This window comes from Vipera berus (assembly GCF_964194415.1).
Source record: "Vipera berus genome assembly, chromosome: 2".
Classification (NCBI taxonomy): domain Eukaryota; kingdom Metazoa; phylum Chordata; class Lepidosauria; order Squamata; family Viperidae; genus Vipera; species Vipera berus.
In genome coordinates this window covers 53196566-53213799 of record NC_138203.1, presented here as the reverse complement: position 1 = coordinate 53213799, position 17234 = coordinate 53196566, and the positions used below count along the sequence as shown (strand labels likewise).

At 39.6% G+C, this 17234-nt stretch overlaps 1 protein-coding gene across 5 annotated transcripts in view; it reads left to right on the top strand.

Moving 5' to 3' along the window:
- The window catches only part of DTWD2 (DTW domain containing 2), an 85743-nt gene that overhangs the window by 49790 nt on the left and 18719 nt on the right, over positions 1-17234 (top strand). Inside the window, exon 5 of one of the 5 annotated variants that reach the window (XM_081321765.1) lies at positions 14410-14740. The exons of the other annotated variants lie outside the window; for them this stretch is intronic. Coding sequence (XP_081177891.1) covers positions 14410-14559 — 150 coding nt within the window. The 3' untranslated portion in view covers positions 14560-14740. Of the gene's footprint in view, positions 1-14409; positions 14741-17234 lie in introns of those variants that run through there. 5 annotated transcript variants of the gene reach the window in all.

Below are 17234 nucleotides of genomic sequence, written 5' to 3'. Positions count from 1 at the left end.
ATCTTTTTTATTGTATAAGGGCTGATTCTGTTTATAAACCAGCTTCTGTATCCATGATAAGCTTACAGTGTGTATGATATTTAAATACCATAGACATACTGTAAATATATGATCACAGGCCTATTCATGCACTTTTTCCCTCTGAGATAGCAATAAAGCATTATCTGAATTGGCTTATGTGAATTAGCATAAGATTTGTTGATGTTTTGTTCTTTATGTTGTCTTATTAGCCTATCTCTAGCAATGGAAATAACATATAGTGATGACAGTTAACTGAAAAAAAAGATAACCAACTAATTTATTTACATGGCAAAGGAAGGCCTTGGTCCTGATCATTATAAGTTTAGCTGTGCACATTTTATAATTGATGGCAGATGAAAGCTGCTAGCACTTTTGCTATTTGAATTGCTCTTTTAGAAAAGAGCATAATTTGCCCTTTCGTAAATATGTTTCATGATTGATATGTAGACAGTACTTCCTACTGTGATATTGTAATAACAATTTAATGTCTTCAACATAGAGCCTTTATTGGAATTCTATTGCGTGACAGGATTAATTTTGACTTTTTTAATAATGTTGTACCAGATTGTGTATTTTTGTGGTATTGCAGTTTGGCTGATACATATGACAATTTTAGATTTTCATTATGTTCTTCAAATTAATGAGTGTCTTAAGATGAAGAATTGTCATTACTTTAAAGATCGTGAACTAACTTCCCTTCAGTCATATTTTGACTCCTCAAGAATTCTAATTCATATAGTCTTAAGGAAGATCAGATCATTATCCAGGTTACAGATAGTCCTTCTAGTTTGATATTTGCCCTGTATTCTTATCTTCTATTAGGAACACACTAAAGGAAGTAGAATTAATTAGTCTTAGAAATTATACTAACGTTCTTGTTAAAATGGTTAACATAGTGTCTTTTTTTTTGAAAACTATTAATTCCTCTTCTTTTCCAAAATGAGTATGGAGGCTTTTTAAATGTTAGAAATACTGGTACAATTTTCCAGCTATGCCAGAGTGTTTCAGAAAAGGAAAGTTCCATAGAAGTAAAGTAAAATTGTAATATGTAGTAAGTTGTTGAATCACATTCCTTTTTGCTGGCCACAGGAGAATCACTTTAGACCAGGGGTGTCAAACATGCAACGTTATGTGACATGTCATGTCATATTGTGACTTTTTTTCCATTGCTGGCAATTAGGTGGACGCGGTTTTGGCATGACACATCTGGCCGTGGGCCGGCAGTTTGACACCCCTGCTTTAGACTGTAGTTCAAATTTTGCACTCAAGCTTAGATGACTCATCTTTACTTTCCATCCTCAGCAAAAGTTCCATTGGATCGGTTTGGCCTAGTCACTGTCTCTCAGCCCAAATTATTCTGCAGAGCTGTGATAGAGACAGTTGGATAAAGAGAGTGATATCCATGCTGCCTTAAGCACCTGAAAGAAAGACCGTAGAATGAACAAATGAGACAAATATTAAGAAGGTTTAACAATGTGGTTGGGTCATTCGTTCAGTAACCCACTAATACAACTAAATTGGTTTGTTAGGATTGTAGTAATCATTGAAGAGATTGCTGTGCAGGAAAATAACAAATTGCTTTATTACATTTCATGTCAAATCTGAATTTTTTAATACAATCAAAAAACTGCCCAGAAAGGGTTTAAATTGTCCAGGAAGGTTGTACCACTGGCTCATTGATGAGGAAGCTCTTTCATGATTATTTCAACATCTCTTAACCTGAAATATTACCAGTTTAGCAATTTCAATTGACAGCAAAACATTACTGTCAAATATAGATCATCTTTCTTTGTCTATAAATTTCTTTAATCACTATTACGTACCTTGAAGCTGAAACATTAGAAAATACATTAAATAACACAGAGGAATAAGAATCATTTGCAAAATTCCCAATGATTATATTTTTAAAATACAAGGAACATTTTGTTATCAGTAAATGTTATTGGTGCTTTCTTAGTCTGAATGGCCAATACATTTAAATAGCATCTTCCATGTCTTTCTTTTAACGCAAAATGTGTATTATAGCATTATAATAACAATTATTCATATTATTACGCTATGTTATCTGTGTATGTGTATGTATGCACATCTACGCATATGCACATGCTCTATATGTCCCTGACTAGAGATTTATAATAATAACATTCCTTACAATCTGTAATTCTTGTTTTCTCTAGGAAATTATTTGTTTACAAAATAAAATTTCATTTTCTGCCATCATGTATATATTAAAATGTGAAGTAATTGAAGCAAGTTCTCTTTTTCTCAAATAGCTTGTATCTATAAACAATGTCATATAAAATCTAGGGCCATTGCCACAAATCATACCAATGCTAAGAACACTGGAATGAAAAGGCATGATTGATCTGCAAACATTTAGAAATATATTTAATTAATAGTCATTACTAAAAGTAGCAATGACAGTATCCTTTTCATAATAAATATTTCTATCATTCTATGCTGTTACTTTGTATTTTATGTATTTGTTTTAATGTTTTACCTGTTACTTGTTATGAAATGGAAGATAGCCAGAAATAAGCTTAAAGAAGTAGTAAACTGATTAGTAAATATGTTATTGAACATAATTGCCATTAATGTTATTGTTTTAAAAAATCTGATATGAAAACTTTTTTGTATCTTGTCATAGAAGAAATGGAGTTGTTTATGATAATACATATAGAGAAGAACAGATTGGTAGAGGTAGAAGGAAAAGAGATAGTTATAGACAAGAGGTCCTCAACCTTTGGGGCACCAGGAACTGGTTCTGTGGAGAGAGGTTTTTCCGTGGACCAGATGGTGCGTGGTTTTGTGTTCTGCCTGCATCTCGCGGATGGGGCTTTGCTTGTTTGTGCAGACCGGTTGCTCCAGGGGGAACACACTTGTAGAAAGCCTGATTTAAATAACAACAACAATACAGGCAGTCCTCGACTTATAACTTATAATTGGGACAGGAATTTATATCATAAGTCATTGCAGTCATAAATCAGAACTAATTTTACTACAAAGTTTATAGTGGTCATTAAAGAAATCATGTGATTATTAATCTTGCAGTTAAATGAATCCAGCTTTCCCAATAGACATTTTTTGCTGGAAATTGGCAAAGGACTATCTGTAGATCTATAAATCTTCTAAATATAATCAGCAACTTATATCCAAGATATTTATGCTCAAAGGTCTGGACAGGCTGACTTTAGGGAATGGGGACCTCTTTGATTCTACTGTAATGTATTGGGCTTGCTTGTAACACCACGTGGTAATGGCTGGTAGGCTGTTTAAGCTGGGAGCTAGCTAACGGCTCCCAGCACCTCAGACAACCCGTCTCCAGTGCTGCTATTGGTTGCCCCTAGGCGGCAATGGGTTGTTTCAAACCTATTGGCTGCCACCTAGGGGCCAGGGTATAAATTGCTGCATCTTCAGCCCAGCTCTCTAGTTCAGATCCTGCAAGAAATAAACCATGCTCTTTGCTGAACTCACTCGCCTCGTCTTCATTCCTGCACAACGAACCCAGTACACAACATCTACTGCATTTAGCAGGCAAATGTGTATGGAACACAAATTTAAAGGCCAATCAAAAGTTGCCTTTGATTTGATCTCTGGAACCTTTTTTATGAGAAAAATTCAAAAATTCCATTGTTCACAGAAGTTATTAATGTCCAAATAATATTAAAACAGAATTAGAATTAGTCTCAGAATTAGATTCAATCATTCAGGGCAGCTGGATTGGCTTTATTATAGAAAAATAGAAATCCGTATGTACATGTGGACACAGAAAATCTGCCCCTTAAATCTCAATTCTAAGGTTCAAATTATGGGCCTCACGTTTACTGCCTTTCTGAGTTAATGTACTTTTGACTACTCTTTTTAAAGACTTAAAGTGATTATTGTTATCCCTGGGTTACAAAATGTTGTTTTTTGGCATAAAAAATAGGATTGTTATGTTCATGGCGAAAGCTATCAAGGCAGGAGCAAAGAGCTTGAGATGAGACAAGATTTTCATCAAAATGTGCTGACCTCCATATCCAAGGTTGAGAAACAAGCAGAAAAAAACAAAAAAAAAATCCATGGCCATCTAAGGGCAGGAGAAAGAGACATAAGATTTAAATGTTCGAATTATTATAAATAGAGTTTATTATTTGATTCTACAATAGATCATTTTTTTATCTGTAGTATAAGCAATATTCCCATTTGAGCCTGATTTTTTATTATTCCATTGTTTGTTTCTGAGTGCTGATTAGCTTTGTAGAGAGAGATTTACTACTATTGCCCTGAGTGAATCTATTACTTTTGAAAAAGAAGATTTATTTATCTACTTACTTTACAAGTAGTCCATGACTTTCAACCAAAATTGAGCCTGGAATTTTGGTTTTATGTCAATGCTGTTTCGATTTAATAACCCTTTTTACAATAATTATTAAGCAAATTATATGATTATTAAGTAAATCACATGGTTGTAAGTCCACCGGAAGTACGTGGATGTCATTTCTGGAAGTCTGTTCTAGGCCTGGTGGAGGCCTCCCAGACCTAGAACGGCCCACCAGAAGTGCATGGATGTTACTTACGGAACTCTGTTCTAGGCCTGGAGGAGGCCTCCCAGGCCTAGAACAGCCCATAGAAAATATTTGGTGACCTTTATAGACATTTCATATCCATTCACTTTATAGGGATCAAATTTTTCAAATTTAATAAATGCAAAGAAACCCCAATTCTTTAATTAGATGTACTCTAATTTATGAAAGATTAGTATTTCTATTAAAATATCTCCATTCTGTTAATAAGCAAATTCTTGACCCAGGTTGAAGTGAAGCAAATTGTATAGAACTTTCCTCACAACAAGAATATTTACTTCCTATTTATATGATCACTTGTAGTTAGATTCACCAAGTCATATTTTTCTCTGTGTATTTGTGGTTATTAAAGTGGTGTTAAAGTTTGTGAATCCTTTTGAATTTTTATTATTTCTGCATAAATATCTTCATGGTAATTATAAGTAGAATTATATTTTAATCTCTCTCTCTAAAAAGTTATATAACGATTCTTTTATTTCTAAGATCTTTCCTGTCTAATCACCAAACCATAAATCACCATAAAATTTATTTTAATGCAGAAAGACCATAAGGGGTTCCCAATCACCAATAAATATAGATATTTTGTTTCGTGTAATCAAACAAGTCAATTTAGTCATTTCAGTTCTGCCATCTTAATCACCCATTCCTCCATTGTACGTACAATATTGCCAAATCTTCCCATCTTTGTATATACAATAAACTTTTTCCAGTTATCATATATAAAAACAGTGTTCCATGAATCTTTTTAAACTATTTATCCATCAGTCACAAAAGAAAAAGGTATGGTTTTAACTGATTTTAATATTTAAAATCTTCTGAATCACTGCAATTATGAGCTCAATTTTTGTTACCTATATACCAAGCACAACAAAATGATCCTTCTTGTTTGCATTTCCAACATAAATTTAAAGAAACTTTATACATTCTAGATAATTTTTCTGGTTTCATATATTAGTGGCACATTATTTTATTTAAAAAATCTCTTTAAAGTCATAACCTAATATACATTTAATTCATTTCAGCCACATATTTCCCCATTGTTACATTTGTGTGTCATACATTCTGATCTGTTCTTTTTCAAATTACAATAAACATTTATACATTTTAGTAATTGCATGTTAACCATTTGTTTACAATTACCGTATATACTTGAGTATAAGCCGACTCGAGTATAAGCCGAGACCCCCAATTTCACCCCCAAAAACTGGAAAAGGTTATTGACTCGAGTATAAGCCGATCCGCCGTTCTGCAAGCCTCCGCCGCCGGCAGAGGCTGGATCCGCGCTCTGCAAGCCTCTGCCGCCAGCAGAGGCTCGATCCGCCATTTTGCAAGCCTGAATACACAGGAATACCCTGTGTGGCCGCGGCTCTCGGGGAAGCCCTGGCTGTCCGCTTCCTCGCTCCACGCTGCCATTCGGGGCCCGCGCGTTCCCCGGGCAAATCGCGGCGCCCAGCAGGCGAGGAAACACGCCCGCTCCAGTCGCCCCCCCTTCCCTCAGGAGACGCAAAGCAAGTGACCGCCCGGAGCTTACCGAGGACTTGCGCACGGCCGAGGCTTCGGTGCTTCGAGGATCACGCGCACCTCTCCCAAGCCGCCGCCGTCCGGAGACCTGCCAAAGTTTGGGGAGGTGCGCGCGCACCTCCCCAAACCTCCCCAAACTTCGGCAGGTCTCCGGACGGCGGTGGCTTGGGAGAGGTGCGCGCGATCCCGGAAGCACCAAAGCCTCGGCCGCGCACAAGTCCTCGGTAAGTTTTTTTGTTGACTGGAGTATAAGCCGAAGTGGAATTTTTCAGCCCAAAAAGTGGGCTGAAAAATTCGGCTTATACTCAAGTATATACGGTATGTTTCCAATTCTGTCTTATATTGTTCAATACCATGAATTTTTTTACCTTCTTTAATTATTTTTGATAACTACTGTATAAGTAAAAAAAGCCATTGACAACTATGTCCTGTTGTTAGCAGTTGCTCTCTTGATTTTATTTTATATTTCATTTGATAAAATATAGTATCTTACAGCACGTTAATCATTTCTCTTTGCATATTATTTGTAGTCTATAAAATGCTTATAAACTTAATTATATCTTTTTGCCATGTTTAAATCAGGGTGGATTTGATTTAAATCAAGTCGATTTAAATCATGATTTAAATCATGATTTAAATCATTAGGTAAAAAGGCATGATTTAAATCATAATTTTTAAAGAGCAACTGCCATCTCTGTCCCGCAACAGCTCCTCCTCTGACCCGCTATTGACTCACCGACAGTCCCACTTACTTTAATGGGATGGCTGGTGATGTGGCAGTGACACAAGGTGAGGGTCGTGGCAGGTAGCAGGTGAGTGGATGCCTGTTAACAGGCGCTGCCATGATGGATCTGAAATGACAAGTGCTCTTTAAATGTAAGGACTCATTCTTGCTGGTAGTTAGAATCTTTAATAGTATTATTTGCAAACAAAATGAAGGTTTCCTATTCAGAATAATAAGCTCTCAGGTTAGTAAAACAGCGATATCAGATCCGATTTTAGGTTAATAGGTTAATCACATATAGTTGGAGAACTACTCAAATTCTTTTATTTAATTAAAACACTTAGAGCCTGGTACAGATGCATTTCTCTTCAAACAATCATACAGTTTGTAGTATACATAGATTTGCAAAACAATAGGATAAAGAAATATTCCTGAACTTTGTTTATGATTTATCTCATGGTTACTGTGAAATTGTGTGAATGCATCAGTGCAGTGCATGTCAGCTTGCAGAGTTTAGATTCATTGAATGAGTTTACCAAAAATGTAAATATTACAGAATATACAGCCTCATGCTACATAACTAAGCTCCATTTCATGCTGAATAAACTAAATTATTAATGTATATTAAATAGAAAACTATATTTAGATAGATTTTTACTCCAAAAGCATTTTATTAAAATAAAGTTGATAAAAATCCAAAAAATCCAATTTAAATAAAAGAAATCTGATTTTTTTTAAAAAAAAACACCACAACAACATTGATTATTATCCACCCTGGTTTAAATGGCTTTTTGTCAAGTGGAATCCATTCTATGACTGCCTTGGTCCACCTGCCATCAGTTGTTCTTACTATGTGACCAGCCCATTTCCATTGCAATTCTTTTACTCTCTTCATTATATTTTGTTTGTTCTCTAATCCATGTGCAAGTCATTCTATCTTGTCTTGTAATGCTAAGCATATACAGTATCTTTCCATAGCTGTTTCTGCATCTCGTAACTTTTGTATTAATTGTGAGGTTAGTGCTCATGTTTCAGTGGCATATGTTAGAGCAGGTAGCACACACTGATTGAAAACTTTTCTCTTCAAGCATAGGGAGAGGTTCTTGAAAATTATGCTTAGCTTCCTGAATGCCTGCCAACCACATTTAACAAGCCATTCAATTTTCTTTATTGTATCATCTGACAAGATTTATTGTATCATCTGACAAGAGTCAGCGACTCTTGTTCCATTGGACGGCCCTGGTGTTTCAGGTGTTGGATCCCTTCCATTACCCCTCCAGTTGCGACCCCAGGTGTTGCGTTGTTTGCGGTTTCCAGCTCTCTCCTCCCTTAGTGAGCTCAGGGTTGCTTTCATCAAGTCAATAGCTTTTTCCAGAATCCGCTCTTCCTCACTGGCGTGCAGGGAGTTCTCCATATCTTGCCTCCATTCCGGTTGGTGGTCGCTCCGTCTCAGGGTCACTTCTCCCGAAGCCTTTCCCCACCCACTTTTCCTTCCAACGCCCACCGACCACCGGGGTTTTCGTTCGTGCCACTCCACCGTTTCCTCCCAGGAGGAATATGACGCTTCAGCTTCCCACTGTTTCTGGGAATTCGGCTGGGAGGAAGACTTCCTTCTCCATGGGGCTTCCCTCCTCTCTTGCTTCATCATCAGACATCATATTTATTTGCAAAGTCCCCCGGTAAGGTTTCTCCTTCCAGGTTGACTTTCAGTGCAAGTCCTGTCTAATGTCAGGACCCACCCCAAACCACATCTTAGGAAGACAAAACTCTTGGAGTCAAATCTTAGTCCAAAAGAAATCTTTACTATGACATGCTTGGTTGTAGGAATACAAGACAGGACTTAATATTGTACTACAAACTAAACCCTTATAAAGAGTTACCGGTTCAACCCCCCCCTTAAACCCATTTGGTCAGTCCCCCATCATTTACCTCGTCTCATCCCTCTCATGGGAAAAAGGAACTTAGGACCTTTTATGTTTATTGCTCTCTTCCGTGACACAAGCCAGATGCTCCTACCCTAACCCCCCCCTTTTGTTTCCCCAGTTCAAAAGGCTTCTCTTTTCCTTTGAAATGCCTAATACAGGCTCAATACACATCCGTTCCCTCCTCCTCGGGAGATGGCAGGATCCATGGAATAATGTTTTAAACATACATTTATGAATATGATATAAATGGATTCTGACAGGTATCTGTTGGCCAATGTATATATAGTGGTGTACTACATCTAGTTCTTTTCTAGAAATTTTTTTAAACATAACCTGGCTCTTTTTCAGGTTTATTTTTAAGCCTGCTGCTTAAGTTCTGCTTTGTGTAGCTCTTGTATATGTCTTTGTAGCTCTTCTGTGTCTTGGGAGAAGAGAGCAACAGCATCTACAACTCTTAAGTGATTTAAATAGGAGCCATTGATTTTTATTCCATCTTTTCCCCAGTCTAGTTTGTGAAATGTGTGACTTTAATGCAAGAATAGGAAGAACAATAAGTGGAGAAAAAAACCACCTGGTATGGAAGTGGTGAACAAGATAATAGAGGTGACAGACTAGTAGATTTTGCTGAAGGACAGAAACTTTATACCAAGAACACATTATACAAGAAAAAAAGCTAGCAGAAAATGGACATGGAAGAGTCCATCTGGGTACACAAGTGAAATTGACTACATCATGTCAAGTAATAAAACCATATTCTGCAATAGTTAAAACCAATTGTTTTAACGTTGGAAGTAGCCATAGAATGGTAAGAGCTAAAGTGAAGATAGAATGTCACAAAAGAGTGTATGAAAATGATAAAGATATCATAAAAAACAAAAATAAAGAATTGATAACACTGATTTTGAGATTAATCTATCAAATCGCTTTGCTTTATTGCAAGATTTGGAAGAACATTATGGACCATAATGAATAAATAGTCAAAAGCATCCTTGAATCTGCTATATCTATAGCGCCACCAGAAAAACGCTTTGTACTGTCAAAAATCTCTGATGAAACTATTGATTTAATGAAAAAACTACAGAATGAAGAATACTGGAAGTTTCACTAATAAACTGGATTACGTTGACCTTTACAAGACCATAAGAAAACGTGCCCAAGAAGAAATGCCCCAGTTTAACATGAAGCTTGTGAAAAATGGCATTTGAACAAAACAAAGGGATTAATAGAGCAAAATGCAAGTTTATAAATACAAGAAAGCTTTTGCATTAAAACATGAAGATGGCTCTGTATGTAGAACAAGGCAGGAAATGTTAGAAATAATTGGAAAATTTTATTCAGAACTATACAAAGATCAAGATCACTCAAAAGTAACAACAGCCATGAAAGAGGAAATGCCAGATATCTTAGTGGAGGAAGTATCAAGTGCCATAAAATCAATGAAAAATGGCAAAGCTTCAGGAAATGACTGTGTTACAGCTGAAATGCTGAAAGCTGATGGTCACAGTTTATACAAGATACTAGCAAAACTATACTCAAAATGCCTCAGAGAAGAAAAAATACCCGATGCTTGGAAAAATGCTGAAGTGATTCTTATACACAAGAAAAGGGCCCAAGATGATTTAAAGAACTATCGCCCAATAAGCCTTCTTTCAATCATCAACAAGTTTTAATAATAAACCTCCAAGTGGCCTCAACAATTCTCTAAAAGAATGCACAGCTATCTGCAAGGAATATAAATACTTTCATTACACCATCCAGTCAAAGCTGAAGAAGCTTCTTGGAGGAGAAGCAAAATGTCTTCAGTGAAAAACACGAAAGTTCAGTTGCCTCTTGAAAAGGCACTTTTGGGATTTTTCCCATTAGCTTCTCCTGCCATTGGATTGTATTTGGCAAGGCTCTGAGGTTATTAAGATCCACTTTATTAAAAACCAAGATACCTGCCTGAGTATAGTTAAATTTTTTTTCTCCTAACCAAACTTGCATTACACAATTGCTTTCCCAAAATTCTCCTGCATTTTCATTCCTCAACCAAGTCTTCCCTGTTGATTAATATCAAGTCAAAGATGTGTCTTCTTTCATCTTTTGAAAGAGAAAATTGTCAGGAAAAATGGCAGGAAAAAGATGAGGCTTGGAAGAAGTTAACTCCGAAAAAGCCTCTGGATAATTAAAGTTCACTATCGCTTTGTTCCTTTTAAAAGGTATTTTGCAATAGCAAAATGGGCATTAATATCATGAATTCGATAGTGTGAACACACAAATGGAAAAAATCCTGTAATAATTGATTGAACAAAGTAAAAGAAGAATAACGATAGATGATAGATAGATAGATAGATAGATAGATAGATAGATAGATAGATAGATAGATAGATAGATGATAGATAGATGATAGATAGATGTGTATGAGAGAGAGCTAGAGCAACAACAGAAGAAATGTCAACATTCAGCTGAGCAACATGCATAAGAATAGAATTGCTTGTTCTTTTAGCTGTCAGGAGCCTCTCCTTGTCAAAAGTGACGGTGAATATGATATATTCACTGTTATATATTTGCAACTCTTTTTCTAGGAATCAGGCCTATGCTGAAGCTCATCCCAGAGAAGGCTTTCAACTATTAAATACTATATTATTACCATTATTCATATTTCTATTTAAGCAGATTTATCATTTGTATTTATCACCTACCAAAGATGTATACTGAACAATAGTAGTTCATACATCAAACATCCTGCTATTGTGGCTCACCTTGAAACTGACAAAACACTTCTAAAAGAAACAGATAACATTCTTGAGCTGGGCTGTATCAGGAAATAAAAAAAAACCCGCCAAGTAAAAGGAAAAGCTGGCAGGGAAAAGGATGAAGAAAAGCCCAGAGGCTTGCTGGAGAAATCGAAGACTTTAATGAACCATACTGTGTTCAGGAATACAGAAAGAGTCTGTTTTATTCATGAAAACCCAGATCGAAATGGGGCATACCATTGATTCGTCTGCCATTACCATAGGCTTCTACAACGAGGATACCGAAGATACTGTAATTTGCATTGTTTGTTTCCAGAATGCCTTGAAAAAGCATTGACATCAATAAAGGCAATGATTCCGTACTGGAGAATTGCTAGGATTTCATGCAAAGATTTAGAGGTGCATTTCATGATCTATCCAAAAGAGCAATGGACAATCAAGTTCACAAGCTAAAACAGGGTCGCTCTACAGTAGAGTTCATGCATATAAATTTGATTTGCAATTATTTGCCGGGTAAATGGGGATCAGACCCTGTGAAATTTCCCAAAGCCAGAACTTTAGAGCGAATTAAACTTGTTGTGTAGCTGTGGACCCACAGTTTCTGCATTTTTCAGCTGTTCCAGAAGCATGAACTTTAGCAGCACAACATAGTGCTAGATGTTTAAGGGGTTGACAACAGAAATTTAAACACAAACCATTTCTATGTTGGATACAGGAATTTCTTTACTGTTTCATTAAAGGAGCCCTCATACAGCCTACAACAGGAATATACATTCCTGTTATTCTTTGTTCAAATTTAGTCTTGGAAATATAACTTAAAGAGTTGGGCGACACAGCCAGTTTCATAGGTGATAGCGCAGTGCAAAAGTTAGGGCACTAGAAAAAAAACATTTATCGAAACATTTTATGGGCAAGTGCTGTAAGTGGTCCTACATTACAATGCACTATATCTTTGCAAACCAAAGTAAGAATTACATAGAATTCCTAGCACTGTATTTTTATTTGCAAGGCCCCATTGTGCAGAGGATTGATGGGCTCCAAATGCAAAATCTAGATGTGCTTGGAAACAATTTTCCAAGCCCAAAATGTCAACAACACTGTTTGTAATTCTTTCATGTCATTGTTGCTCTACGCCTGCTCAGCTCATTAACTCTTTATTGCCAGAAAAATGCTTAAACTTTGTGGATTTATTTGGGGAGGAGGAAGCAACTGTGTTGCCTCCTCGTGAGACATGTGACTGTACCATCAATTTAGAGCCAGGAGGCAGTATCCCATGTTTACTCTCTACTTCCAGCCTGAGAGAATTTCTGGATGACAGTTTAAAGGATGGATTTAACTCAAGAGCAAGCAACATTCTAAGAATTGAAAGTCCCTTTCTTTTCACAGCTACTATTCAAACACTCAGATTATTCCTGCCAATTTATGGTGCAAATAAATGCATCAGACCATGGTGTATAAATTGTTCTCCAAGAAGAGAAAGAATGGGGAAATAATCTTTTGCTTTGTGCATTTTATTCCATGTTGCTTCTACCAGCTAAATGGAGCTACAATATTTTCACTAAATAGACATTCCAGCAACCGAGATACTTCCTAGAAAGCACAGTATTTCCAGTACAGGTAGTCTTCAGTTAATGACCATTCACTTAGCATCTGTTAGAAGTCACAACAGAGCCCCTCCCAAAAGCTATTTACAACCCATTTTGAAGTTATGGGAACTGCAGCTTCCCCATGGTCATTCACCCGTAGCGTCCAACTGCAGAATGCTACAACATCCTCTTGCCTCTCTCCTCTCCATCCCACTCCCTCTCCCCGGGTTCCAGCAGGCCTTCGGCCTACTCCCCATGTGCCCATCATCAATCACATGCTTTTGAAGATCTCTGAACTTCATGTTGGGGAAGAAGGGCAGGCCACACATCCCTGGGCTGCATGCTATCTTCTGGAGTAGACACCATTTTCAGCATGCCCGTAATTCTTTCTGGTCATGCCAAAATGATGGCTGCTTCCATAAGGCTGCTGCATGGACCAGGGTGAACCATTCCTAAGTTTTGCTTACCTAATGCGGTGTGCACAATGCTACAGAAAAGCTTGGGAGCTCTGGAGATCTTCAAAAGGTAATGCAGGATGGGTCACAGAGTAAGGGAAGGAGGCCCAAGCCTTCTGGGGCTTCAGTGGGGGAAAAAGGGACCCAAGGAAATGGAGCATGTGGTATCTCAGCAGATGGTGGTGGACCAAGACAGACGGGCACGGGTCTGCACTAAGCTTCTCAGGGCCTCGTTCACACTGGAGACACCTTGTGCTCCACTTAATGACCCATGCGCTTGTTTAACAACTGTATCAGGCAGCATAAGTTAGGGGTCATTTAGGCTTAAGCACAATCACAGATCTCAGTTAAACTCCAAGCTACTTTTATTTCTTGTGCCTTCAAGGCAGCACTGACTTTTGATAGGTCCCTGCAGTTTTCTTGGCAAGACTCTCTGAAGTGGTTTGTCATTGCCTTATTCCTAGAGCTGAGACAGAATGACTGGGCTAAAGTCATCCAGCTGGCCTTGTGCCTAAGGTGAAACTGCAATTTATAATCTGCTCTCTAGCACAGGCATGTCAAACTGCTGGCCCGTGGGCCAGATGCATCACGATGAAACTGCGCCCTCCCCATTGCCGGTAATGGGGAAAAAGTCATGATACGTTGTGCGACGTCACATGATGTTGCGAGTTTGACATGCCTGCTCTAGCATGTTGCCTTAACTAATAAACTAAATTGGCTTTCTCTTTCAATTATTAGACATTAAAATTTAAATATTGGAAATTGTTCTGTCATGTCCTGGATTTTTGCTTTCAGCAGACCATATTTCATGTATGTTTTATTTCTTTATATTAGGCAATCACCTTCTACCATTATTTTTCTCTTCATTATTTTATAGGACACAATTGCATCATATTCCTCTTTGAGGATCCTCCATCTTATCATCTGCTTTGCAAATATCTGCTCTCCAAATCTTCATAGTCTATTTCATTGCCAGAAGCTGAAAATTGTGACTTCCAGAAGCATACAATATCTTGTCCAGATTTAATTTCAGTGTATGACTAATCAACTAGATTGTCAACATTTCCATATACCAATTCAGTTTGTTTATACCAAAGCAGCTGGCTAGGCAATGTATTTAAATAATTATCATCTGTACATGATATGCTGTGACTGTGTTTCAGTCAGGATTATTCTAAGCAACAATCTTCAGTTAGCTAAGTATTTAGGCAGCCAGTTAAACTATTGTAATCAGCCAATTAATAAATAGTTTATTAAAACTATATATTTTGTATCTCATTTATTATTCAAGCTGACATACCTAAATCCTCCTGTTTAATATATAAGTCAGCCTTAAAGCTAAGTGACATCATAGGTTTATCATAATAACCAACAGCTTGGTGATTGCCTAGAGCACTCTGGCTGAAGAATTCTGGGAGTTGAAGTCCATGAGTCATGAAAGGGACGAGTTTGAAGACTCCTGGCCTAGAGTAATCTTACTAATATAGTAGGTATTCACCTAGGGCTCCTATATCTGGATTGCCAAAAAGAAAAGCTGATTATTAAAAGACAGCACTTTTGTTCCTATCTAGTTGTTTTATGCAGCCTTGATACAATAGCCCTAAGTCAGGTTTTAGCTAGGATTGATTTTACAGCGTAAACTTACCGTATATACTTGAGTATAAGCCGACTCGAGTATAAGCCGAGACCCCCAATTTCACCCCCAAAAACTGGAAAAAGTTGGTGACTTGAGTATAAGCCGATCCGCCGTTCTGCAAGCCTCCGCCGCCGGCTGCTTCGTTCCGCAGCGGAAAGAAGCAGGCAGGCTGCTTCGTTCCGCAGTGGAAAGAAGCAGCCTGCTTCGTTCAGGCTGCTTCGTTCCACAGCGGAAAGAAGCAGGCAGGCAGGGGGCGGAGGAACGGAGACCCGGCGACGTTTGGGGAGGTTTGGGCGCCTCTCCAAATATCCCCAAACGTCGCCGGGTCTCCGTTCCTCTGTGCCCTGCCTGCCTGCTTCTTTCCACAGCGGAAAGAAGCAGGCAGGCAGGGGGCGGAGGAACGGAGACCCGGCGACGTTTGGGGAGGTTTGGGCGCCTCTCCAAATATCCCCAAACGTCGCCGGGTCTCCGTTCCTCTGTGCCCTGCCTGCCTGCTTCTTTCCACAGCGGAAAGAAGCAGGCAGGCAGGGGGCGGAGGAACGGAGACCCGGCGACGTTTGGGGATATTTGGAGAGGCGCCCAAACCTCCCCAAACGTCGCCGGGTCTCCGTTCCTCCGCCCCCTGCCTGCCTGCTTCTTTCCGCTGTGGAAAGAAGCAGGCAGGCAGGGCACAGAGGAACGGAGACCCGGCGACGTTTGGGGATATTTGGAGAGGCGCCCAAACCTCCCCAAACGTCGCCGGGTCTCCGTTCCTCCGCCCCCTGCCTGCCTGCTTCTTTCCGCTGTGGAAAGAAGCAGGCAGGCAGGGCACAGAGGAACGGAGACCCGGCGACGTTTGGGGATATTTGGAGAGGCGCCCAAACCTCCCCAAACGTCGCCGGGTCTCCGTTCCTCCGCCCCCTGCCTGCCTGCTTCTTTCCGCTGTGGAAAGAAGCAGGCAGGCAGGGCACAGAGGAACGGAGACCCGGCGACGTTTGGGGATATTTGGAGAGGCGCCCAAACCTCCCCAAACGTCGCCGGGTCTCCGTTCCTCCGCCCCCTGCCTGCCTGCTTCTTTCCGCTGTGGAAAGAAGCAGGCAGGCAGGGCACAGAGGAACGGAGACCCGGCGACGTTTGGGGATATTTGGAGAGGCGCCCAAACCTCCCCAAACGTCGCCGGGTCTCCGTTCCTCCGCCCCCTGCCTGCCTGCTTCTTTCCGCTGTGGAAAGAAGCAGGCAGGCAGGGCACAGAGGAACGGAGACCCGGCGACGTTTGGGGATATTTGGAGAGGCGCCCAAACCTCCCCAAACGTCGCCGGGTCTCCGTTCCTCCGCCCCCTGCCTGCCTGCTTCTTTCCGCTGTGGAAAGAAGCAGGCAGGCAGAGCACAGAGGAACGGAGACCCGGCGACGTTTGGGGATATTTGGAGAGGCGCCCAAACCTCCCCAAACGTCGCCGGGTCTCCGTTCCTCCGCCCCCTGCCTGCCTGCTTCTTTCCGCTGTGGAAAGAAGCAGGCAGGCAGGGCGCAGAGGAACGGAGACCCGGCTTCGTTTGGGGAGGTTTGGGGAGGTGCGCGCGCACCTCCCCAAACCTCCCCAAACTTCGGCAGGTCTCCGGACGGCGGTGGCTTGGGAGAGGTGAGCGCGATCCCGGAAGCTCCAAAGCCTCGGCCACGCACAAGTCCTCAGTAAGTTTTTTTGTTGACTGGAGTATAAGCCGAAGTGGAATTTTTCAGCCCAAAAAGTGGGCTGAAAAATTCGGCTTATACTCAAGTATATACGGTAATATAAGAGCAGCATAAATACATACACAAAGCAAAATCACTCTCCAATAACCAGCCACATTACCATTCTATGTAGCCCAAATCAAACCCCAGAAAATACCTGATGTTTGAAGTAACAAACCTATATAATCCCTGATACTGGCTTACAAAGTCAAAGCATGGGTGAACTGTGTAATCCAAATCATATATTCTCCCCAGAAATTCTTATTTTTACTCAAGCTATTAGTACTCAGAAGGAAATGTGTTTTTGTTTTCTTCCCAGAAAAGCCTCACCTTGATATCAAGATTGAAAACTTAACTTACA